At 46.5% G+C, this 22,426-nt stretch overlaps 1 protein-coding gene across 1 annotated transcript in view; it reads right to left on the bottom strand.

Moving 5' to 3' along the window:
- LOC144768004 (ovostatin-like) overlaps window positions 1-22,426 on the bottom strand; it is a 249,450-nt gene that overhangs the window by 214,727 nt on the left and 12,297 nt on the right. The window contains exon 2 of the mRNA XM_078651396.1: window positions 4,610-4,802. Within this exon, the coding sequence (XP_078507522.1) occupies window positions 4,610-4,802 (193 nt within the window). The remainder of the gene's footprint in view (window positions 1-4,609; window positions 4,803-22,426) is intronic.

Here is a 22,426-nt window from a genome sequence, read left to right as displayed (position 1 = left end):
AACTTTCAGATGGCTGGTCCTGCAAGGGCACGCCAATTGAAGGATGAAGTTCTGACTTTAAATAGACCAGGCGGACTGAGGTTTGACGGGTAGGGTACTCTGTCTGACTGGTGGCAGAGTACCTGGTCCGCAAACTCTAAATTGGCCTCAGAGTCGCTGGGATTGTGTAGAATGTAACAGATGAGGACAGAAAATCGTCATATTACCCTTTGTTGTTGGATCAATATGATTTGCTGAGTCACACAGATGGCCGGGAAGGTAAAACCATAGGGCATCTGTGGATGATGGCATAAGCTATGCCTACGACAGTGCTAAAGCGGAGGACCAGAAGTGTTTGGGTAGGGCTGGGGTGAGCTCAGTGCTAGACTGGTGGCCCTTACACCTTGCACACTACCGGCTGTTATTCCTTCTTGGTCTAGCAACTAATTTTTCTCCAAGCTGCACCTAGGGTGAGTTCCTTGGTGTAACCCAACCTTTCTGCAAGAGGAACTAAAGCTGGAGAAACAGGGTCACTAGAATGCTAAAGCATGGAATGCAGATATTAGGGAACAGAGGATCTCAGGATCTTGGGCCGGAGCAAGGTGCTAGCAATAGAAAGTGACACTTGTGAGCTTGGCCCTTTGAGTGGATCCACAGTTTGTTCAGCTCATTCTGAATACAGAAGGAGCAGAGAGTCCTTTTTTTCAGCAGCCAAGAGGAATAAACCATTGCACCATGTCTTTATTACCCCTGTGAATGTGCGTAACATATAGGGTTATGCAGGAAAACTCCATTTTGAAGTGTTTCGGAGTAACCAAAAGGAGTTGATTCAGCATCAGGAGGATCAATGCCTCCAGATTAGGCTCGACTTTAACCCCTTCCATGCTCGCGTCGGCCAATAGCTGACGCAAGCACTCCCTCCCTGGTGCTGCGCAAGACCGTTGGCCGACGCAGCCCTGCCCACCCTTTAGAACGCCCGCACCGCGGCGGAATGTTCGGCAGGGTAAACGGGTTAACAAACCCATGCAGTCAGGGAGTACCCTTCAAATGAAACAAGGCAGTCAAAGAACTATGTTACAATGGTCTGTAGAAGGAAAGCATGGTGGTCTCCATGACATGGTGGGCGTGTGCATCCTGACCAGAGGCATTTGAATGAACAGAGAACAATGAAACCAACTTAGTCCAAGGAAGAAATGTCTACTTAAAGGGCACAAGCACTAGTTTTTCTTCTCCTTCATACAAGTATCAGGAGCTTAATTGGTTATGGCGAGTGTTTGCAGTTACTAGGACACAGGACCCATATAACATGACATGTGTATTTGTAAAGTGTACATATCACCCCAGAGTATCAAGGCACCGAATAACAGATGTTTATTGTTACCCAACTCAATGGTACTCATTTTATCAACTTCAGATGGATGAAAGGCATAGCGGATGCGCTGGGAATTGAACCTGGGACCATGAGGTGGAACACAGGCCCTTACAGTGGACACTTTAGTTCACTGAGCCACCAGACCCAGCATATGAGCGTGAAGCTATGATTGCCTCTGCAAAACTTCCAATCAGTGGTAGTGTAACAGAAGCCGGCCACACCAGGAGGAACGCCTGCAGCATCCACATTGATGGAGAGGGAATAGGCAGGCTGCTTGGAGGCCGCAGGCCTAGGTGTGTTATTTGTGTAGCAGGACAATACCAGTGACGTAGGGTAGGCTATGCATGTGTTGCATGCATGTAAGGAAGTTAGTGGCCAAGGCTAGGTTGACAACTTGGGACACAGGAAAAAAACCTCCCAGTTGGGTAAGGACAAGGAAAGCTGCTTGTAGAGATAGATAATAACAATAATAATAAAGCCACTTGAAAAGCGCCTGGCTACTTCCATTGAAGTGTCCCAGTGCCAGGATGCTAGTTACAGCAGAATTGCACATAAAAAAGGTTCTAACTGGATCTAAACAACCAGGTTTTCAGATTTTTCCTAAAGATGCCCTCAGAGGGGGCAAGCCGGAGTTCTAACTATAGTGAATTTTAGATTTTAGGGGAAAGATAAATGAAAGCACAACCACCAATTATAGCTTTTTTAAATCTTGGAACCATTGCCAGTTTGACAACGACAAACCTACGATTTCACGTTGGAGCGTAGGAGGTATTCATGGACTACAAATAGGCCGGGCCTCGACTGGACAATGCCTTGTAGCAATAACAGAGAGCCTTGAAAGAGATGTACGTTGTTACAACGCATGCTTTTACCACGCATGCTTTTACAACGCAGGTTTTTCAACGCAAGTCGTTACAACGACTTGCATTGGGGAGTGCTGGATAGTGAATAGTTTAATTTACTATTCCAACTCCAGTCCCCGTGGATAGTAGGGAAGGTGTTGGATAGTAAATTAAACTATTACCTATCCTAGAGCGCCCCCAGCGCAATTCGTTGTAATGACTTGCGTTAAAAAACCTGCGTTGTAAAGGCACTGCGTGGTAAAAGTTGCGTCGTAAAGGATGTTTCCCCCTTGAAAGTGATTCTCTGTTTCTCCGGCAGCCAGTGGAGCTTCTTTAGTACAGTGCACCCATTGAAGGCTATTCAATTAAGTTTGGGTTACACCCAAGTAAAAAACATTGCAGTACTCCAAATGGAAAATAACCAGAGCCTATTACTGTATTCTGGGCAGACTCTGGGAGAAGATGGAGAACTTTTTCAAGGATCTCAACATCCCGAAGCACTTCCCTGTAAGTGTAGTGATTTCAGTATCGAAAGAGAGGTTCTCATCTAACCAGATGCCCAGGTTCTTCACCTTGGGCTTGGGAGATGGTAGAGGGACAACATTAATTGGTGACCAGGCATTGAACAGACGTTGAGGTGCTTACCTAATACCAGACCTCAGTTTTTCCAGGATTCAATTTTAGACATGTATGGTCCATCCACGAAGCAACGTCTGATAGACAGGCGCGTAGTGAGGATGCTGCCTGTTCACTGCTATGAGACATGGTGATGACAAGCTGAGTGTCCTCAGCATATTAAGTGATGGGAAAACCATGCTGCGTAATGACCGCAGCCAGAGGGCGGACATAAACATTAAAAAGCGTCGGACTCAGAGATGACCGTCGGCCACTCCTTGCTGCAATGAGCGAATCGATGAACGAAATGGCTTTTGTGTCAGCCAGAAAGTGCGTTCCTGCAAAAAGGAGATCAGCCACAGCAGCGCATTGCTGTCACTGGCCCAAAACCACTTAATTCAACTGCTCTGGGATACAGTGTCAAATGCGGCTCTGAGATCGAGCATAAGAATAGCTGCAGTATTAGCCCCATACTTAATCTATCTGCCTTGTAGATTCAGAGGCAGCAACAGAGCAGACTCTGTGCTACAGGATGGACGGAAGCCTGATTGAGTACCTTGCACAAACAAGTATGTTCTCTTCCAAATAACTGGAAGGTTGTCTGTCCACATGCTATTTTTTTAATAGCTATTTAGTTTTTGCATGAAGAAAAAAATATGAAAACCCCGCCCCCCTGGGAAACATCCATAGCAACGCGGGCATTACCCCGTACTGCTATTACAATGCTGCTATTACAACGCAAGTCGTTACAACGACTTGCGCTGGAGGGATAGGGAATAGTTTAATTTTCTATCCAACACTTTCCCTACTGTCAACGTGGGCTGGAGTTGGAATAGAAAATTAAGCTATTCCACTATCCAGCGCCCCCCAACGCAAGTCGTTGTAACGACTTGTGTTGTAAAAACTGCGCTATAATGGCATGCGGGGTAAAAGCCCACGTTGTAATGCCGTACAACCGCCCCCCTCAACGTTCGAGTACATGGTGGTTAATTATGCATTCATGTTCACATGCTTGTCAGTGGGTAGACAGAGGGTTCATGAGAAATCCATTGTGGCCAACAGCCCTCTGGAAAGCACACTGTAATAAGTATAGATGTAGCCAAAGTATAGTTTATTAAGTAGGTTTATTGATGACGTTTAGGTTTAAAACACAGAATCATAAAAGCCCCAACAGGAGCAGCTTCCTTGCTGCTCAGCCCAATCTCACAATTGACATCCATCCACCAGGCATCCTCCACATTCTATCATTACATCACACATACCAACATTTCACTATTCATCCACGCTGGCCGAGCAGCAAGACAGGGAAGCGGGGAAGGTACATAGCACCCAAACCAGGATACCACACACACACTTTCCCTGCAGACATAAATATAATTTACCCCTCAAATCCTCTTTGAGATGGGTAAAGTGACTGCACACACATGAACCAATCTTTGTGAACAGGTTTTGCTGGGCTACTGTAAGTTCCCTTTTCACCACTGCCAGTCTCCCCCTTTTAACCACTAACAGTCACCCCTTCAGACGCGACAGGGACATGACAAAGTTTGGACCAATAAACGAAGCAGCAGTACTCCTTAAGGTTTTAACCATTCCAACATGGCCACCAGCTTGTACAGCGAGAGAATCAAGATGTGTGAGTCACGCAGCCATTGTGCCATGCTGTATGGTGCAGTGGGAAAAGCAAAATGTGATGACAGCAGTTGAACACACCAATGGATGAAGACTGACACAGATAACATGGCGGACATGCAGTCTCCGGCCTCTCAAACCACCCTGTCTGTTCCTCAGACACACTTACTGGCATGTCTTTGCATTGCCTGAATTCTCCAGCCGGCAAGGTCTGGTCAAAGAAGGATACATTGGTGATGGGAGAGGTGGGGATCTGTAAGACGACCTTCATAGGCGTGGGCTCCGAGACGCCAACCGCCTCCAGGCACACTTTCCCAGTTTGGTTTGACTTATGTACAGGAGCAGTATAAACCAGATATTGCCTGAGATAAAAACAAAAACAAAAAAAATAGTAATTTACTCATAGCACAGGAATCCAAATAACTGACTTAACTATCCACCACTTTAAATGTACTTGCATGTTTCACTATAGTAATTCAACACTAATCCTCTATGGGTCCCAGAGTAGCGTGCTACTCGCCGAAAAAAGTGCTTCGACGCCTAGTCAGGGGTAGTAAGCGCTATATAAATGCAATTACAATACAATACAATGGATGTATGACGTTTCAACGCATGCTTTTACAACGCATGCCATTACGACGCAGGTTTTACAACGCAAGTCGTTACAACGACTTGCGTTGGGGGGTGCTGGATAGTGAATAGTTTAATTTACTATTCCAACTCCAGTCCCCGTGGATAGTAGGGAAGGTGTTGGATAGTAATTAAACTATTCCCTATCCTAGAGCGCCCTCCAGCGCAATGTGTTGTAATAACTTGCGTTGTAAAAGTTGCGTCGTAATGGTAGTGCGTTGTAAAAGTTGCATCGTAAAGGATGTTCCCCCAATACAATACATCTGAGAAGCTGCAATTGTGGAATGGATCGCAGTGGCGGCAAACTCCATTCGCAATAGTGTGTTTGACCCCCAAACAGAGATGTGGACGCAAAATGAACCAATCAGTCCCAATACAACACAATGGGGAAAATAAACATTGTATTACCCGACATCACCCCTAAATGACCGCCTTCAGGTAAAGAACCATTGGGAATGCCATCATGTATACTTTTTATAGAACAATACAGATGTTTCTTAGCAAGCAGGTGTTCTTGCAACGGGTGAAAAAACAACCCTCTTTAGCTTTAATGCATATCACAAAATATTATTTTTATTAGCTAAAAATAAATTATTATTGACTTTGAATTACTCGAATATGAAGAAATAGTAAAAACGCACAAGGGTGACTGAAAAGAATAAAACTGGTAATGAATGGAAAATGAAAGACATTGGCAAAGTACAACATAGGCGCATCAGCCGCGCCAATAATTGCGCTTTTTTTTCAATGCGCCGGATGATGAGTTATAAATGCGTTTTTTACATCGCGAGAGGCTGAAATGGGTGCCCCATTGGGCCATGCTGTATGGTGTGGTGGGTGAAAGGAAAAGGTAAATGGCAGATGAACACACCAGTGGATGAAAAGAACTGCTCTAAGCCCCCCATCTCTGTACCCATGTACTATTTTTATTAGGTTTTGCCTTAGCGATGCGTACGAAGTACGCATGCGCTAGCAAAACCTCTTGATTTCTATGTGGGGTGATGACCCGCCTCTGTCTATCATTGGCTAGCTCCATAAATGGAGGCTAGCCATTGGGAGACAGAGGCTGTCAATCGCGCTTTCTCTCGAAAACGCGATTCGGGGGCGTTTCTGGTGCTTTTTTTAAGCCCCGCCCCTTTGTCCCGGGCCGCGCTGCGATTGGCTGCCGGCCCGGGACACCCCCGTGACGTCATTCCTGGGCCGCGCTGTGATTGGCTGCCGCCCGGGACACCCCCGTGACGTCAGCCAATCACAGCGCGGCCCGGGACCTGACTTGTTGTAGATAGGCCTCTAAATTGTGTTTTTATCTTGTCACTCCAGAAAAATACATGCTCGTGAAAATCACTGCTGAAGAGGTCAGTCACAGAGTCCAAATGACTGACTGTTCACTTCAGTCACAGGCAGGATACCCGGCTCAGTTACAAACTCCCATAGACTGACAGTCACCTCATGACACACACTGCACGCTCAGGTCACAGTCAAGATCGGCGGCTGACTGCTCAGTTACAGTCAGTCACGGACACGAGCTGCCCGGGCCAGACGCCGTCCGATAGCGGTCAGTACCAGGGCAGCCCGGTGGGGGGAGGCTGCGGCTGCTCTCGGAGCTTCTAGGGACGGATGTCCCCGCCCAGAGCGCTGCGTCACTTCCTCTCATTCACATGCACGCTGGAGGAGGAGAGACGGGCACCGGCTGCAGGAAACACTCCCCTCCGCCGAGCGCCAGTCCGCCGGGCTCCATGCACCGACCGGGGGACTAAGGAGGCACAATGTGGCGGGGACCGGGCAGGGCGATCACGGCGTGCCTGCTGCTCACCCAGCTGCACCTGGCTCCAGGTGGGTCCCTGCGAGGGTGTGTGTGTGTGTGTACTGAGAGGAAGCGGCGCCGGCTGCACATGCAGGCAGCCCCTACTGCCTTTATCGGGCAAACCCCCGTGTTTTCATCTGTGGGATTAAATAGCTCGTGCCAGGCTGGTTGTGGCACAGTGATGCGGTATAGTGCCCAGTTGTACATGCATCCATTGAGTGGTGTTTGTAGGGAGACCCCGGTGGTACCTCTGCCAATGACAGTTCCGGAGGACACTTCCTTGGCGAGGCGCCTCATGCAAGAGGAAGCTGGCAGCATCAGCTGCTGCTGGGCCTAACGGGAGCTTTATTGTAAAGTTCATTGTGCGGTGTCGGTCTGGTGGTGTTTGAGAGGGCTGTTGTTGCCTCCAGCTTGGAGCGGCACTGCCCCGTTTTGTCATCGGTGACCAGACACCCAGCGATGGGGGCGTGCGTGTGTGGTCCCCTGGCGTGCTGCCATCATTAGGGATGCGCGCGTGTGCCTTGTTAGTGTTTACATGGGCGATCCCGCGGGATCGATCACTTTTTGCACACACGGGTGTCGGTGGAGCCGGGGCCGTCCCTCGCACGTCCTCCGCGCACGCCGGGCTCGGTGCAGGGTCGCGTCTCCGTGCGCACCGGGCTCGCCCCGCCGTGCCTTTGTTCACAGATCGGTGTGACAGCCGCTGAGCGCTGGGCTGTGCCCCCGGTATTAGCGGCTGTGGGGTGGGAGGGAGCCGCGCTGCAGGTGCACGTGCGCTTGGAGTGGTCTTCAGGGGGCGGTGGGTTCAATCGGTGAGGGATGGACTAGTGAATACGGGGTGAGGCGTGTCCCGTGCACTAGAGGGGAGAGGTGTTACTCCATGGTGCGTTGGGCTGCAGTCCTGGGATGTGTGTGGGCTGCAAACATGAGTAAATGGTGCTCCATAAAAACGGAGGGCCGCTCCTGGGAATTAAACACGCAAATGCTATGTTGTCCCTTGCCTTGAGAGGCACATTTAGTGTTTTCTTGATTGTTAGCCAGTAGCTCTTTGCATTCTGGGACTTGTAGTTTTTTGCATTGTAAGTATGGGCTCGCAATTCCCAGCATGCAAAAGGGGTTTTGACATGGAGTCACTTGGCATCTTTGAGAAGTCTTTCCAAGGGTAAGGGACTGCAGTAGTGGAGAAGGGTGTGCTGTAGGAACTCATTGTTACTGCAAGGAGTGAGGTTAGAGGGCGCCGCGTCCAGGGGAGAGGTGAGCCCCAGCAGGGGAGTTAGAGGGGTCAGGTGGGATGAAAGCGATGGAGGCTTGTTTATATAGCACTTCTACTATTTCTATAAGCACTAGACCTTAGTAAAGTCTTCCATTTTGCCCGTTCTTCTATATTTGAAAACACCAACGATCTCACCCGCTGTCTACACATGAGGGATCCTGAGTGTGTGCGTGCATGTGACTGCTCCAGTGTGTGCGTGCATGTGACTGCTCCAGAGTGTGTGTGTGTGACTGCTCCTGGGTGTGTGTGTGTGTGTGTGTGACTGCTCCAGGGTGTGTTTGTATGTGACTGCTCCAGTGTGTGTGTGCGTGTGTGACTGCTCCAGTGTGTGTGTGTGACTGCTCCTGGGTGTGTGTGTATGTGACTGCTCCAGAGTGTGTGTGTGTATGTGACTGCTCCAGTGTGTGTGTGTGTGACTGCTCCAGTGTGTGTGTGTGTGTGTGTGACTGCTCTGGTTGTGTGTGTGGCTGGCTCTGGGTGTGTGTGGCTGACTCTGGGTGTGTGTGGCTGGCTCTGGGTGTGTGTGTGGGTGGTAGTAATTGCTGTCTGCTGAGCTCGTCCGTAGGGTACAATAGTTCTCACATTTGCGAGAGATTAAGCTATTGGCAATGTAAATGACAATGCCATTTATTTATCTGTTACCAAAATCAACACATACATACAAATTTTGTCATTTATAATGCCAATAGCTCTAACTTCTCCAAAGGCGAAACCGTTGCATTGTAAATGCTTGTTTTTTATAATTCTTTTTGTTACACATGCGTGAAATCGTAGTATTAAATTATTCTGGGTGACTAACCATCTCAATAAACAATCACAACCCTTGTCAGGGTGACCCATATAAGTCACTAAACAAACCAAAGCTCAAATCCCCAGTAGATATGACCCAGAGTAGACAAGATAAAATCAGGGCAGTGTGTAAAGTATTTATGCAGTACCCAAAACAGTAACAAAGCCTAAATTCAAAATACAAACAATACAAAACCTAAACTAAATTAGAAAAATAGAGTAGAATTTAATAAAGAAAATTACACCAACATAACAATAATCCATTGAGGGGAACCGGAGATATAATTTTTTGTTACTTTTAAGTGGCGATAGTGCCAAGAAGCACAAAGTGCCAATGACAGTCAATAGTGGTGGGAGACCAACCTAGAAACAATTGGTACTGACTAGAATGTTGTGTGGGTCAGATACACCAGACAAGTTCATCCTGGTAAAAGATTTTACCTTCTAACTTAGGGCCAGATGTAGGTGGCCCAATACCGGTCGGTAACGGCCGAAATTAGCAAATTTCGGCCGTTACCGACCGGTATTGGGCATTTGGGATGTAGGTGGCCTAAATTGCAAATTCGGTAATTTACCGACTCGGTGTTTTAAGGAATCGGTAAATTACCGATTCCTTCAAATACAGAATCGGTAAATAACAGAATTTGCAATATAGGGAGCACTCAAATGAATGATTTTCCCATTTTAGGATTCGTTATTTACCACCAACTACAAGTTGATGGTAAATAAGGAATACCTTAGAAAATGCAAATCTGTGCATTTTCAACTGCGACATGTGGGGGCATGTATGTGTGCCACATCTGCACACAAGCACGATTCAGGGGTGGAACCGGGTGTCAAAGTGACACCCTAGCACCCTTGAATGTGTCCCCCATTTTGCGGAATCGATATTTACCGATTCGGTAATTACCATTCATTTCTATGGGCCTCCAGGCCCATAGGAATGAATGGCAATTACCGAATCAGTAAAAAATACCGAATGATTACCTACATCCAATTTACCGATTCTAAAATACCAAACCGGTAAAATTCGGTATTTTGGAATCGGTAAATCTGGATTACCTACATCTGGCCCTTAGTTCTTTAAGGCCCAATCTACAACAGGAGTATAACTTTAAAGCCCGCAGAACCTCAGGGGAGGCATTTTAGACTCTGAGGGTGTCAGGCAGAGGCAGAACAGCTGGATTCAGTCCACTGGTCAGCTTGGCAGTTGTAGGAAAATGCCTTTTGTTGCTTCTTATGACCCTGTAGCTTTATGATGCCTGGAGTCCACTGTTGTATTCAGGGTACAAGGGAAGCTGCCCCAGTCTTCTAAGATCTCAGGCAGCAGGTTCAGTCCTTTTCTGATCTTCCACAGGTCCAGGAGTATTGGAAGGGTGGAGATGACTCCTGAGCATGCCCTGATCAATGCTCTAAAAGTTTTGATGCCAACCCTACCCAACCCATTTTGGGCATTTTCAAGAATGCTAAAGTCTCCGGCCAAAGTAGATGCGGGCTCTGAGTACCAGGGATGTGTACACAAGCAACACCATACACATGTGTGCATATAAAATGAAGCATGTGCAATTTTTAGATGTATATGTAAATTTAAAAGAATTATATTTCACCAACATGAAAGCACATTTTGTAAGGCAGAGGGGCCAACAGCTATTTGCTGCTTGGCTTTCCTAAACGTTTAAAATAAACAACATGACCATGTGGTGGTGTGGTAGTGAGGCAATGCGGAATGAGAGTGGAGGGGAAAAGCTACATGATGGAGAGAGCTACATGAAGGGCGGGTGGAGAAGCACACGAGGGAGAGAGACACACAGAGGGCAGAGCTGTGGAGGGGAGGGCCGGACTGGGAACCACAACCGGCCCCGGCAAAGTATTCGGCCGCACCCCCACACTCAGGGGGTTGGAGGTGCCGCCGAGCTCTTTGCTGGGCCGGTTTTCGGACGATTTTGGTACAGGGCCTATTATGCTGCAAAAACGGCCCTGTAAAAAAAACGGCCCCCAGGGGCCCAAAACCGGCACCCACCCATGCGGCGCACCGGGGGATTGCCCGGTGCCCGCTATGGCCAGTCTGGCCCTGGTGGAGTGTTAGGTGTGCGATTAGGGAAAGAGTTTGAGTATATTGCAAGGGAGAAGCGGCACACGAGGGAGAGTGCTGGAAAACAAATGCATAAATAACCAAAAAGAAAAACGTAGCTCCTAGAAATTGATATACGTTAGCCAAACAAAAAGATGTTAAATAGATTATGCACCAGTGGAAGGGCACACACTTACTAATAAAGCAAGCCATTGAATAGAAACTAGCAAATGAGTCACAATAAAGTCATCCAATGGTAGGCAACGGGTGGGCCCTAAAGTGTACGTTTTTGGCAAGTTCACTAACACTTGCACTGTCTGATAGGCAAGATCTAAAAATATATTACAAAGAGCATAGGAGGGCTGATGCAGTTTGAAGAAGCATTGGTAAATGCATTCGGTTTCGCCTATTTGATTAATAATAAACTGTTTTTGGTTGCAAGTCATAGCTAGCTGAGTAGTAGTACAATATGTTACAGAAAGTCTGTTAAAGTGTTATCACTTGTTGATGTACAAAAAGGCCATATACTATGCTGTTACTAGTGGTATAGAGCAGGTAATTAGTAGCAAAATTTAGAAAAAATTTACTGAAAAGGAAATATAAGTAATTGATGTAATAGCAATATTATGTTTTTAGAGGAGTTCTGACAACTTTCAGGCCTGGTGCCACTGCACCTGCTGCACCTTTCAAAGCATGGCCCTATTGCCTTTAAGGTAACTGTGCATGTAACTGCCTGTTTAGTAGTAATATATAGCATTTTTTGGTGTTAAGAGGGGTTCCTAGAGCGTTGGGCCCTGGTGTCACTGCACCTGGTGCACAACTGAAATCATGACACTAATGCCTGCAATGTAACTGCACTTGTGACTGCTTATTTAAGTATTACCCTAGTGCTTGCTAAATAACTTCACTTATTGTTTAGTTGTTAAATATAGCAATATTAGATGTTAAGAGTCGTTCCGACAACTTTTGTCCCCGGTGACACTGCACCTTCAGAACCATTGAAATCATGGCCCTAGAGCCTGCTAGATAACTGCACTTGTGACTACCTGTTTAGTAGTGAAATTAAGCAATATCTGTGTTTAGAGAGGTCACTAGAGCTTTTGGCCCCTGTGTCACTGCACCATTTAAATCAAGCATCTATCAACTGCAAGGTAACTGCAATTGTGACTATCCGTAGAGTAGTAAAATATGGCAATATTAGTTGATTAGTGGGATGCCTGGAGCTTTTGGTCCTGGTGTCACTGCACCTGCTTCACCATTGAAATCATGACCCTGTTGTCTGCAAGGTAACTGCACTAGTGACTGCCTTTTTAGTTTTGAATTTTAGCAATAATCTGAGTTTAGTGGGATCCCTGGTGCTTTTAGCACCAGTGCCACTGCACCTGCTGCACCATTCTAATCAAGTCCATTTTCACTGCAATTGTGACTGCCTGTTTAATAGTCAAATATAGCAATATTATATGTTTAGAGGAGTTCTGAAAACTTTTGGGCCTAGTGCTACTGCACCTGCTGTACCATTCAAACCATGACCCTGTTGTCTGCATGGTAACTGCACTTGTGGCTGCCTGGTTAGTAGTCAAATGTAGCATAGCTCTTGTATATTAACTTGATTTTTTTAACGTGCAGTGTTTATTTCAACATTTAGAATTTGATCATAATGACCAAATGGATGAAAATGAAAAGAAATACATCCAATAATGCCTACTAAGTGCAAAGAAAGGTCCTGAGGCATGAATGGCACAAACGCCACAAACGTTCTAAGGCTAAAACATGTGCTATACACAACTAAGTAATAAACAGGTCTTGCATTGGTCAGAGTTAGAGCTATTGGTGTTGTAAATGGCCAAATGGCATACTCAATTTGGTCTAAGAAGTGGGCCTGGCGGGCGGCAGAGGCCCGAGCTCAGCAGCCCCTTCCAAAGTACCTACTGGCCTCATCTTTGAGTATGTGCGGCAAGGCCTGTGCGCACTGTGTCCCTTGTCCCGCCCCTGCACTGAGTGTACTAATCTCTATTGTAGTAACAGTGTCGTCATCAGTTGTTTTAACCCGTTCGCTGCTGCAGTCGGCCGTTTGACGTCACACGAGCTACCTCCCAGGTAATGCGCACGTCCAACGGCCGACGCGGCCGCACCCGTTTCTTCGAACGTTCAGCACTGGCGCTGAACGTTCGAAGCAGCAAACGGGTTAATGATGATTGGCTCTGTGCCTAAACACCAATTAAATTCCACCTCTTAAAAGACAGATATGAAATTAATAAATCACCGTATTTATTTTTAATATTTATGTCGCTATAAAAAAACGGAAACAAAAAGTGCGTTTAGTTTGGCCTAAAAATGTAAAACAAAGAGCAAGTGTTTGGAGATTCTGCACACAGCGGAATTCCTTACAAAGTCAAAATTCTGGCTTGACTTAAGCAAATGGTTAGATTCCAACCCATGTCTCCCCATCCAAGTGAGAATTAAAGTCATAAAAATGCCCTCAGAAAGGAAAAATTTTTATAGGTGCCACTTGGGGCAGGTCAATTTAGTTTTCGGAGGAGCAAGCCGAATGGGTCTGAAATTGTTCCCCAGTACATTTCTCTTTTTTTACAAACCATTCTAATTCAATAATTAGCCCTGAAGCAACAGAGAGGAAAGTGAAGATACATGGAAACGGGCACATCAGAGTATGCAAATAAGTTAAAAATTAGTTTTCGCCTTATAAGCATGACTGGTGGAGAACGGACTGGAGATTGTGAGTGCAAAAAAACAATTCATGAAAAAGACCAAGCAACAGATGGCCAAAGATGAGCCACAAAAGGACCAATTGTAATGTTTAGTGGGGGGGGAACCAAGCACCCAAAGGCGGGACAAATGGACACGATTGACCAAGCAGAGTGAAGGATTTTCGAAAGGCAGGCCAACCAACCAAAATCGCTGGGAGTGTTGAAGCCCCATGGATTGAATACAACATGCCCAGGCTCGACCTAAAATGCAATCATTTCAGCAGACTGTTAGAAGCTGTCTGTCTTTTCTGTCGGAAGAGTTCTTATGTTACGTTAAACGTGGCTTAAACAGTGTGAACAGCTTTCTTAGAAGTATCGTAAATGCGTGCAGCCAGGGGAAGTTAACAAAAAAATAGTTCCACACAAAAGTGAATGAACACAGTAATTTGGTCTTGGGAACTGATAAGAGCCCCTCACGGCGCAAGTGCTGTGCAGGCGAAACCTAAAAAATGGATTTACCAATTGCACACAATTACGTTTCTTAAAGGTAGCAGTCATACTCCGGGAAGGCTTGTAGATTCCTGTCCCTTCTCTCACTTTACGATACAGGAGACACCCTCTTTCCCTTCAGCTTAAGGCAACTCTAGGTTTGCATTAACCATTCAGGAATGGTTTCAGGGCCGGACTGGCCATAGTGGGCACCGGGCAATCCCCCGGTGCGCCACACGGGTGGAGGCCGGTTTTGGGCCCCTGGGGGCCGTTTTTGTTACATGGTCGTTTTTGCAAAATCGGGCCTGTACCAAAATCGGCCGAAAACCGGCCCCAGCAAAGAGCTTGGCGGCAACTCCAACCCCTCCCCCCCTCCCGAGTGGGGAGGGGGGACCGGCCGAGCACTTTGCCAGGGCCGGTTGTGGTTCCCAGTCCGGCCCTGAATGGTTTGAGTTTACTGATTCAAGGCTCCAACTGTATGAGCTTTTTGATGAATTGTGGTTTTTTTGCACTTGTGATCACCAGTCCGTTCTCCACTTGTCATGCTTATACAGTGAAAACTCATTTTTAACTCAGGTTATTTGCACATTCTGTTGTGCCTTCGGGCATGGTGACCTGTCTATGGTGCGGCTGTTCCATTTATCTTCACTTTCCTGTCAGTTATAGCAATTATTGTACTAGGATGATTGTTTGGAAAGGTAAATAAAGAGAAAGGCAGGCCAAACCAGCAGCCAAAACCGCTGGGCCTGTTACATAGGATCTGAGTTGGTAAAATGAAAGAACCGTAATAACATGTGTATTTGTAAAGCGCACATTTACCTAGTAGGGGTATCTTGGCGCTGAATAACAGATGTTTTTTTACCAAACTAAGGGCCATATTATCAAGAAAGGACGATACATTATCGAAACTGCCGCTAAAGCGGCGATAATGGGCTTGATAATAGGGCCTTGTGAATTCCCATAGAAGACCAAGTTCTGGTGTTAACCTGGGCTGCTATGGGAATTCACAAGGGGACATTATCAAGCCCATTATCGCCGCTTTAGCGGCAGTTTCCTGCCGATAAAAGCGGCGATAATGTGTCACCCTTTCTTGATAATATGGCCCTCAATATCACTCATTTTATCGACCTTAGAAGGATGAAACCCTGAGTGGATCTACTGGGATTTGAACCTGTGACCATGAAGCCCCTACAGTGGACTCATCAGTCCACCAAGCCAGCAGACCCAGCACATCCCCGTCCTAGATCCCTTCTACTTTAATCTCAACTCTTCAAATCTTATGGTTTGTGTAAAATGAAGAAAAAATGTAGGAAGTATTTGTTTTTATTGTTCTCAGAAGGCGGCCTACCTCTGCTGTGCCAAAAAGAATCTTTAAAACATGGCGACTTAATAAACTATTTAGGAGACTAGTAAATGCGGTATTGGAGCAAAACCTGTAAACTGACATGTTTATTTTCAGTGGGGCTGCCTTAACCCCTTGGCTGCGGCGGCAATTCCGCCGCAGTGCTAGGGGAGAGGGGGGCCGCGCGGCGCTCCTGTGCTCGTGACGGAACCACTCTGTCACGAGCCTCGGTCGCGCTGTGCTTTTGACGGAGCGGTTCCGTCACGGCCCCGACTGAACCGCTCCGTCCCCAGCACAACACGACCGAGGCTCGTGACAGAGCGGTTCCATCACAAGCATGGGAGGGGTTAACGAACTTGAGGTTCAGCACTGAGTCCCCTGCCTCTGAGTGAGAAACAGTCCTGAGCCACTTCGAGGAGCTATGAGGCATATTATCAAGAACTGCGATGAAATTATCGCCGCTTTGGCGGCAGGAAACTGCCGCTAAAGCGGCAATAATGGGCTTGATAATATGCCCTTGTGAATTCTCATAGCAGCCCAGGTTAACACCAGAACTTGGGCTTGTACGAGAATTCACAAGGACACATTATCAAGCCCATTATCGCCGTTTTAGCGGTAGTTTCCTGCTGCTAAAGCGGCGATAATTTTATCGCAGTTCTTGATAATATGCCCCCCATGTTCTTATGAATGGGGACTAAACGGGAGAAAGCCAAGATTTATACCCTCAACATCTCTAAACTGTCAATAGAAAAATTAAAAGATAGAAACAAAATTGGCAGGTGATAGGGCCTGACAGACAGAGCATGAAGCAAAAAAGTCTGGGAGCAAAAAAAAAGAATATATAAATGTGAAAATGTGCTGGGAACACGCGAAGCTGAGTGAGAAAGAAACAATGGAAATGGATGGAGAGATGGAAAGGAGCTTTGTGAACAGATATGATAACTGAGTGGGAAGGCTTATTCTTTTGGTGATTTTCCAGGTTTTCATGGTCTGGTAAATATGGGAATGTGTAAAAAACATGGGCCTCATAACCTTGCGTCAGTTTTGCGCTTCCGATGCGTCACTTTTTGTGACGCATCGGCGGCGTAAAACATGCCTCCTGTTGCACACTATTTACAAAGTGATGCATCTTAGCAGATGCGTCACTTTGTAAACCCCTGCGCTACATTATGCCTGCGTCAGGTATAATGTATGCAGAGGGGCGTTCCCCCGCAAAAAGCCTCGTAGAAGTGACGCAGTGAAATCTATGAGATTTCACTGCGTCACTTCTAGGACGCCATTGCGTCAAAATCTTGCGCCTGCCTCATAGCAGGCATAAGACTGACGCAGGCCCTTTCACATGCCCCATGTGAAAGGACGCATTGCTGGAGTTGGGTCACTTTTGTGACACACTCCAGCAATGCGTCACTTTTGCGCCATACAGATACGTCAGAAATACTGACGTATCTGTAACTCCTTGCGACATGATGCGTCATACAGTAAATATGACGCATCAGATATGTCTCAAGGAGTGCGCACTGAGGAGTGACGCATCACTGCTTTCACGCAGCGATGCGTCATTTCTCATAAATGAGGCCCCATGGGAGTTGCGTGGGAACACCCACGGATTGCCCATGCAATGCCATCCCATGTCAGAGTAACACAACACATCGATTTGCGCTGCGTTGCTTCACTCCAGATTTACGGAGCCCCTCAGGGCTTTTCAAAGTGGCCTTGTATGGCTTCATAAATCACATGTAAGGTTTGCGTCGCCCATGTTGTGTGGTGCAAGACTAACGCAAACCTGCTCATAAATAGGCCCCTGTGTGTACAGGCACATAAAAAGAGGCAGGGCGCACACCATTTTAGTTTGTATACACACAAAGTTTACATTCTTTTTAAAACCATGTTCATACAGTTTGATTAGTCAGTCCTGTTGTAGGGTTTCTGATCGAGAGGTGTCTTAGTGGGGATGGTGCATTTCAGGGCCTTTCACATACACACACACACATAAATATATATATAAATATATAATTGTAATAAAGACGCTATATGCGATAATCCACGCGGGACTACTAGCTCCATAAGGCATTGCGGTGACTATCCTGCCTATCCAGAGGCGTGTCATCCACTCTTAGCCTATCCAGAGGCGTGTCATTAGATTTAAGGAGTGGTTCCTGCTTTTGTCCTGTTAATATTCGTCGTCCTCTGAAGAAGAAGGCGGGAGCCTTCGAAACGCGTCAGGACGCATAAAGACGATACAAGACATTCATGGACTTTTTCCTGGGTTCCTCTGCTATTTGAAGCATGCTGTTTGTTATTAAAGGCTTCTGATCAGCATCCCCGTGAGTGAGGTGTGTTTCTACACGTGAGCTTTGATGTTAGAATGGTCCAACACCATTCATTACCGAACCCGCCAGGAAGAGTGCGAGCGATTTGTTGGAAAGTGAGCCGCGCAGCAGAAACTGCATCCGCTTTGCACCGCCAAGCGACGTCCTGGGAAGTGTCTCTAAATGGCAAGCATACAGCTCGTTGGGAGTATGGTTATTTATCTGCCCCCTGCTCTATCACTGTGACGCTGCCTGGCTGGCGAGGGGTTCAGTATCATTCGCCTTTCAAACTACAGCGGAGGACTCCTTGTAATAAAGACGCTATATGCGATAATCCACGCGGGACTACTAGCTCCATAAGGCATTGCGGTGACTATCCTGCCTATCCAGAGGCGTGTCATCCACTCTTAGCCTATCCAGAGGCGTGTCATTAGATTTAAGGAGTGGTTCCTGCTTTTGTCCTGTTAATATTCGTCGTCCTCTGAAGAAGAAGGCGGGAGCCTTCGAAACGCGTCAGGACGCATAAAGACGATACAAGACATTCATGGACTTTTTCCTGGGTTCCTCTGCTATTTGAAGCATGCTGTTTGTTATTAAAGGCTTCTGATCAGCATCCCCGTGAGTGAGGTGTGTTTCTACACGTGAGCTTTGATGTTAGAATGGTCCAACACCATTCATTACCGAACCCGCCAGGAAGAGTGCGAGCGATTTGTTGGAAAGTGAGCCGCGCAGCAGAAACTGCATCCGCTTTGCACCGCCAAGCGACGTCCTGGGAAGTGTCTCTAAATGGCAAGCATACAGCTCGTTGGGAGTATGGTTATTTATCTGCCCCCTGCTCTATCACTGTGACGCTGCCTGGCTGGCGAGGGGTTCAGTATCATTCGCCTTTCAAACTACAGCGGAGGACTCCTTGTAATAAAGACGCTATATGCGATAATCCACACGGGACTACTAGCTCCATAAGGCATTGCGGTGACTATCCTGCCTATCCAGAGGCGTGTCATCCACTCTTAGCCTATCCAGAGGCGTGTCATTGGATTTAAGGAGTGGTTCCTGCTTTTGTCCTGTTAATATTCGTCGTCCTCTGAAGAAGAAGGCGGGAGCCTTCGAAACGCGTCAGGACGCATAAAGACGATACAAGACATTCATGGACTTTTTCCTGGGTTCCTCTGCTATTTGAAGCATGCTGTTTGTTATTAAAGGCTTCTGATCAGCATCCCCGTGAGTGAGGTGTGTTTCTACACGTGAGCTTTGATGTTAGAATGGTCCAACACCATTCATTACCGAACCCGCCAGGAAGAGTGCGAGCGATTTGTTGGAAAGTGAGCCGCGCAGCAGAAACTGCATCCGCTTTGCACCGCCAAGCGACGTCCTGGGAAGTGTCTCTAAATGGCAAGCATACAGCTCGTTGGGAGTATGGTTATTTATCTGCCCCCTGCTCTATCACTGTGACGCTGCCTGGCTGGCGAGGGGTTCAGTATCATTCGCCTTTCAAACTACAGCGGAGGACTCCTTGTAATAAAGACGCTATATGCGATAATCCACGCGGGACTACTAGCTCCATAAGGCATTGCGGTGACTATCCTGCCTATCCAGAGGCGTGTCATCCACTCTTAGCCTATCCAGAGGCGTGTCATTAGATTTAAGGAGTGGTTCCTGCTTTTGTCCTGTTAATATTCGTCGTCCTCTGAAGAAGAAGGCGGGAGCCTTCGAAACGCGTCAGGACGCATAAAGACGATACAAGACATTCATGGACTTTTTCCTGGGTTCCTCTGCTATTTGAAGCATGCTGTTTGTTATTAAAGGCTTCTGATCAGCATCCCCGTGAGTGAGGTGTGTTTCTACACGTGAGCTTTGATATAAATATATATATACATATATGTATATATATATATATATATATACACACATTTATGAGCGTGCACATGGGCAAACACACACAAACATAAAACACACAACATACACTCACGCGGAGCATTCCAAATGCTCATCATTCTCCAGGGCCGCTCTCATTTGAAATGCCAGGCTATAGTCAGGACCACTGGAATTAGGCGATTCTACGGCCGCTGTGTTTTTCATATAATTATGGATTCGCAGCATTTGGCACATAATCCATCATCAGATGCATTACCAGCCGATTTTATGAATTCAAAACAAGTTTTTAAAAACTTGCTTCTAGCTCAAATGGATCAAGCATACTAAATCAAGAATATGGATCCTGTGACACAAGATACACTCCAACCTTGCACTTCTTTCTTTTTCATCAGTGATTAATCCATGTATTCAAATTAATTCATGATTTCATTTTTCATTTATTGGTAACGAAGATTTTTCAATTTCTTCAAAACTTTCATATGAATATTTTACTTCATATTCAACAATTCATTATTTGCCCAATGCATTTCAAGCATATAGCCCTTCATCAGGGGACTTCTTTATATCTGAAAACAGTATCATATGTCATTATCACTGATGAAAAAGAAAGGAGTGCAAGATTGGAGTGTATCTTGTGTCACAGGATCCATATTCTTGATTTACTATTTTATCAATCCAGCAGCTCAGTAGGGTTGCCATCCTATGCACCACCGAAGTAGAGGAAAACTTACATAACTAAAACTAACTGACTATATACTTTGAGTACGGAACCAAACTCCAATTGGTTAGAAATATATCAAGCATACTAAAAACATGGCAACACGTGCTCCTGCACATGGAAAGCCCTTCACAAAGCTTGACTGGCCATCTTTAGGTAATTTGTCCTAATAAGGTGAAATTATTCCCCAGTATTTACATGTGGAAAAAGACAAAATAATTAAGTAATACTATCACAAAATGTGCCGCATTATGCTGCATAATTTCTCTTTTTTTGCTGCATTATTTAGTCATCCCGGCTCCATAATTCCAGTGGCCCTGGCTTTAGTACTTGTAAACTGAGGACAAGTGTTTTTTAAGATCAAACACCTCATATGCACATATCGAATGACAAATGAAGGCTAAAGGGCCTATTGTTATGCCAAGTGCTTTTGTTTACACCGCTGAAGCGTTGCGGGCACAACAAACGACTGCACTCATCAGTGCGCGCACTCTAGCATGGGGTACATGGAGTTCTGCATCCTTTGAGCTCTGTGCACGCCCATCCGGCAAGGAGGCAGATTAGTTGCATTTTATACATTTTTCATGAAGATAATGGTGGTGGATGTTTAACCTCTTGCGTGCTCATGAAGAGCTCAGCTCGTCATGAGTCACGGTGCCGCTGTGCTCATGACGAGCTGACCTCGTCATGACACTCGCGGAGCTGACACGCGGGGCTAATTTCCCCGCTGTGCTGAGCGTTCAATTAAAACGGGCGTGGTCATGACGAGCTCAGCTTGTCATGAGCACAGCGCCACCGTGCTGCGTTACGAGCTCAGCTCGTCACGAGCACCGTGGCGATGCACGCGCCCCCGTCCCCCCAGCACAGCGGGGGAATTAGCCCCGCGGGGAAGGGGTTAAATGAAAAATGTATCGAAGCCTTCAATTTAGTAGATAAAACAATTTAATCTATTTACTTCTTCAATGTTGTGATATAATTTCAAAGATGAGAAACTGAATTTGGCATATTTTATTGCTTTGTTAACAATTCCTATATTGGAATACAAAATTAATGTATTTGTGTTACATGATGCTGCAGGGCTGCCTGGATGTCTTTTCAGGATCTGCACTGGAGGATTCCCTCCTGGGTCATGCTGAACACATCCCTCACTCTGCACATCTTTGGGAGACATACCTGATCTTTCCCTGACCAGTCATTGGCATCTCGTAGAAAGTTCTGCCATGTGCTGCTTTGGATAGCGCTGGGCACCTTGCCGAGGACTGGATCTGCTTCAGCGGTGCCCTTGATGTTATCCGGGGTCAAGGCTTGTGGACAATTGGCACTTGAGGTCATATTGACGTAAGCCTCCATAGCCTCAGCTTCATGGCCCTCAACTTGTGGTTCTAAGGCACTGGGTGGCAAAAGAGAACGATGGCCAGATTTTTTGATCCAGGCCGGTAGACAACATCTATCATGTATTGTTGCAGCTGGATGGCCCACCGCTCAATTCTTAGGGTTGGATGTGAGGCTGACCCCCGAACAGTGGAACAAACAGCTGGTGGTCAGTTACGACCTTGAATGACTGAACACTTAAGTAAAGATGAAAGTGCCTGCACGCCCATTTAATCACTAGGGTCTCTCGCTCAATCAGGGAGTATTGCGCCTCGGTGGGTGAATGCTAGCACTTCCCAGCACCTGGGTTCCTGTTCCTGAGCAAGTACCACCCCGAAACTAACTGGGCTGGCATCAGCCAACAGTTTGGTGCATTTGTCCAGTTCGAAGTACATCAAAGTGGTGTTGTCGAGGAGTGCGTCCTTAATCCATCGGAATGCCGCTTCTTCCTGGTGACTCCATTTCGACTTGGCATCTGCCTGGGTTAGAGCCCTGAATGGTTCTGCAAGGGTGGGCAGGTCCAGAATGAATCAGCCACAATACTTGGCCATTCCGAGGAAACTTTGTACTTTGGATACGGTTGTGGGCGGGGGCACCTGTTTAATTGCCT

The sequence above is a fragment of the Lissotriton helveticus genome, chromosome 7, assembly GCF_964261635.1.
Source record: "Lissotriton helveticus chromosome 7, aLisHel1.1, whole genome shotgun sequence".
In the NCBI taxonomy this organism is placed as follows: domain Eukaryota; kingdom Metazoa; phylum Chordata; class Amphibia; order Caudata; family Salamandridae; genus Lissotriton; species Lissotriton helveticus.
This window is presented reverse-complemented; position numbering and strand designations above follow the sequence as displayed.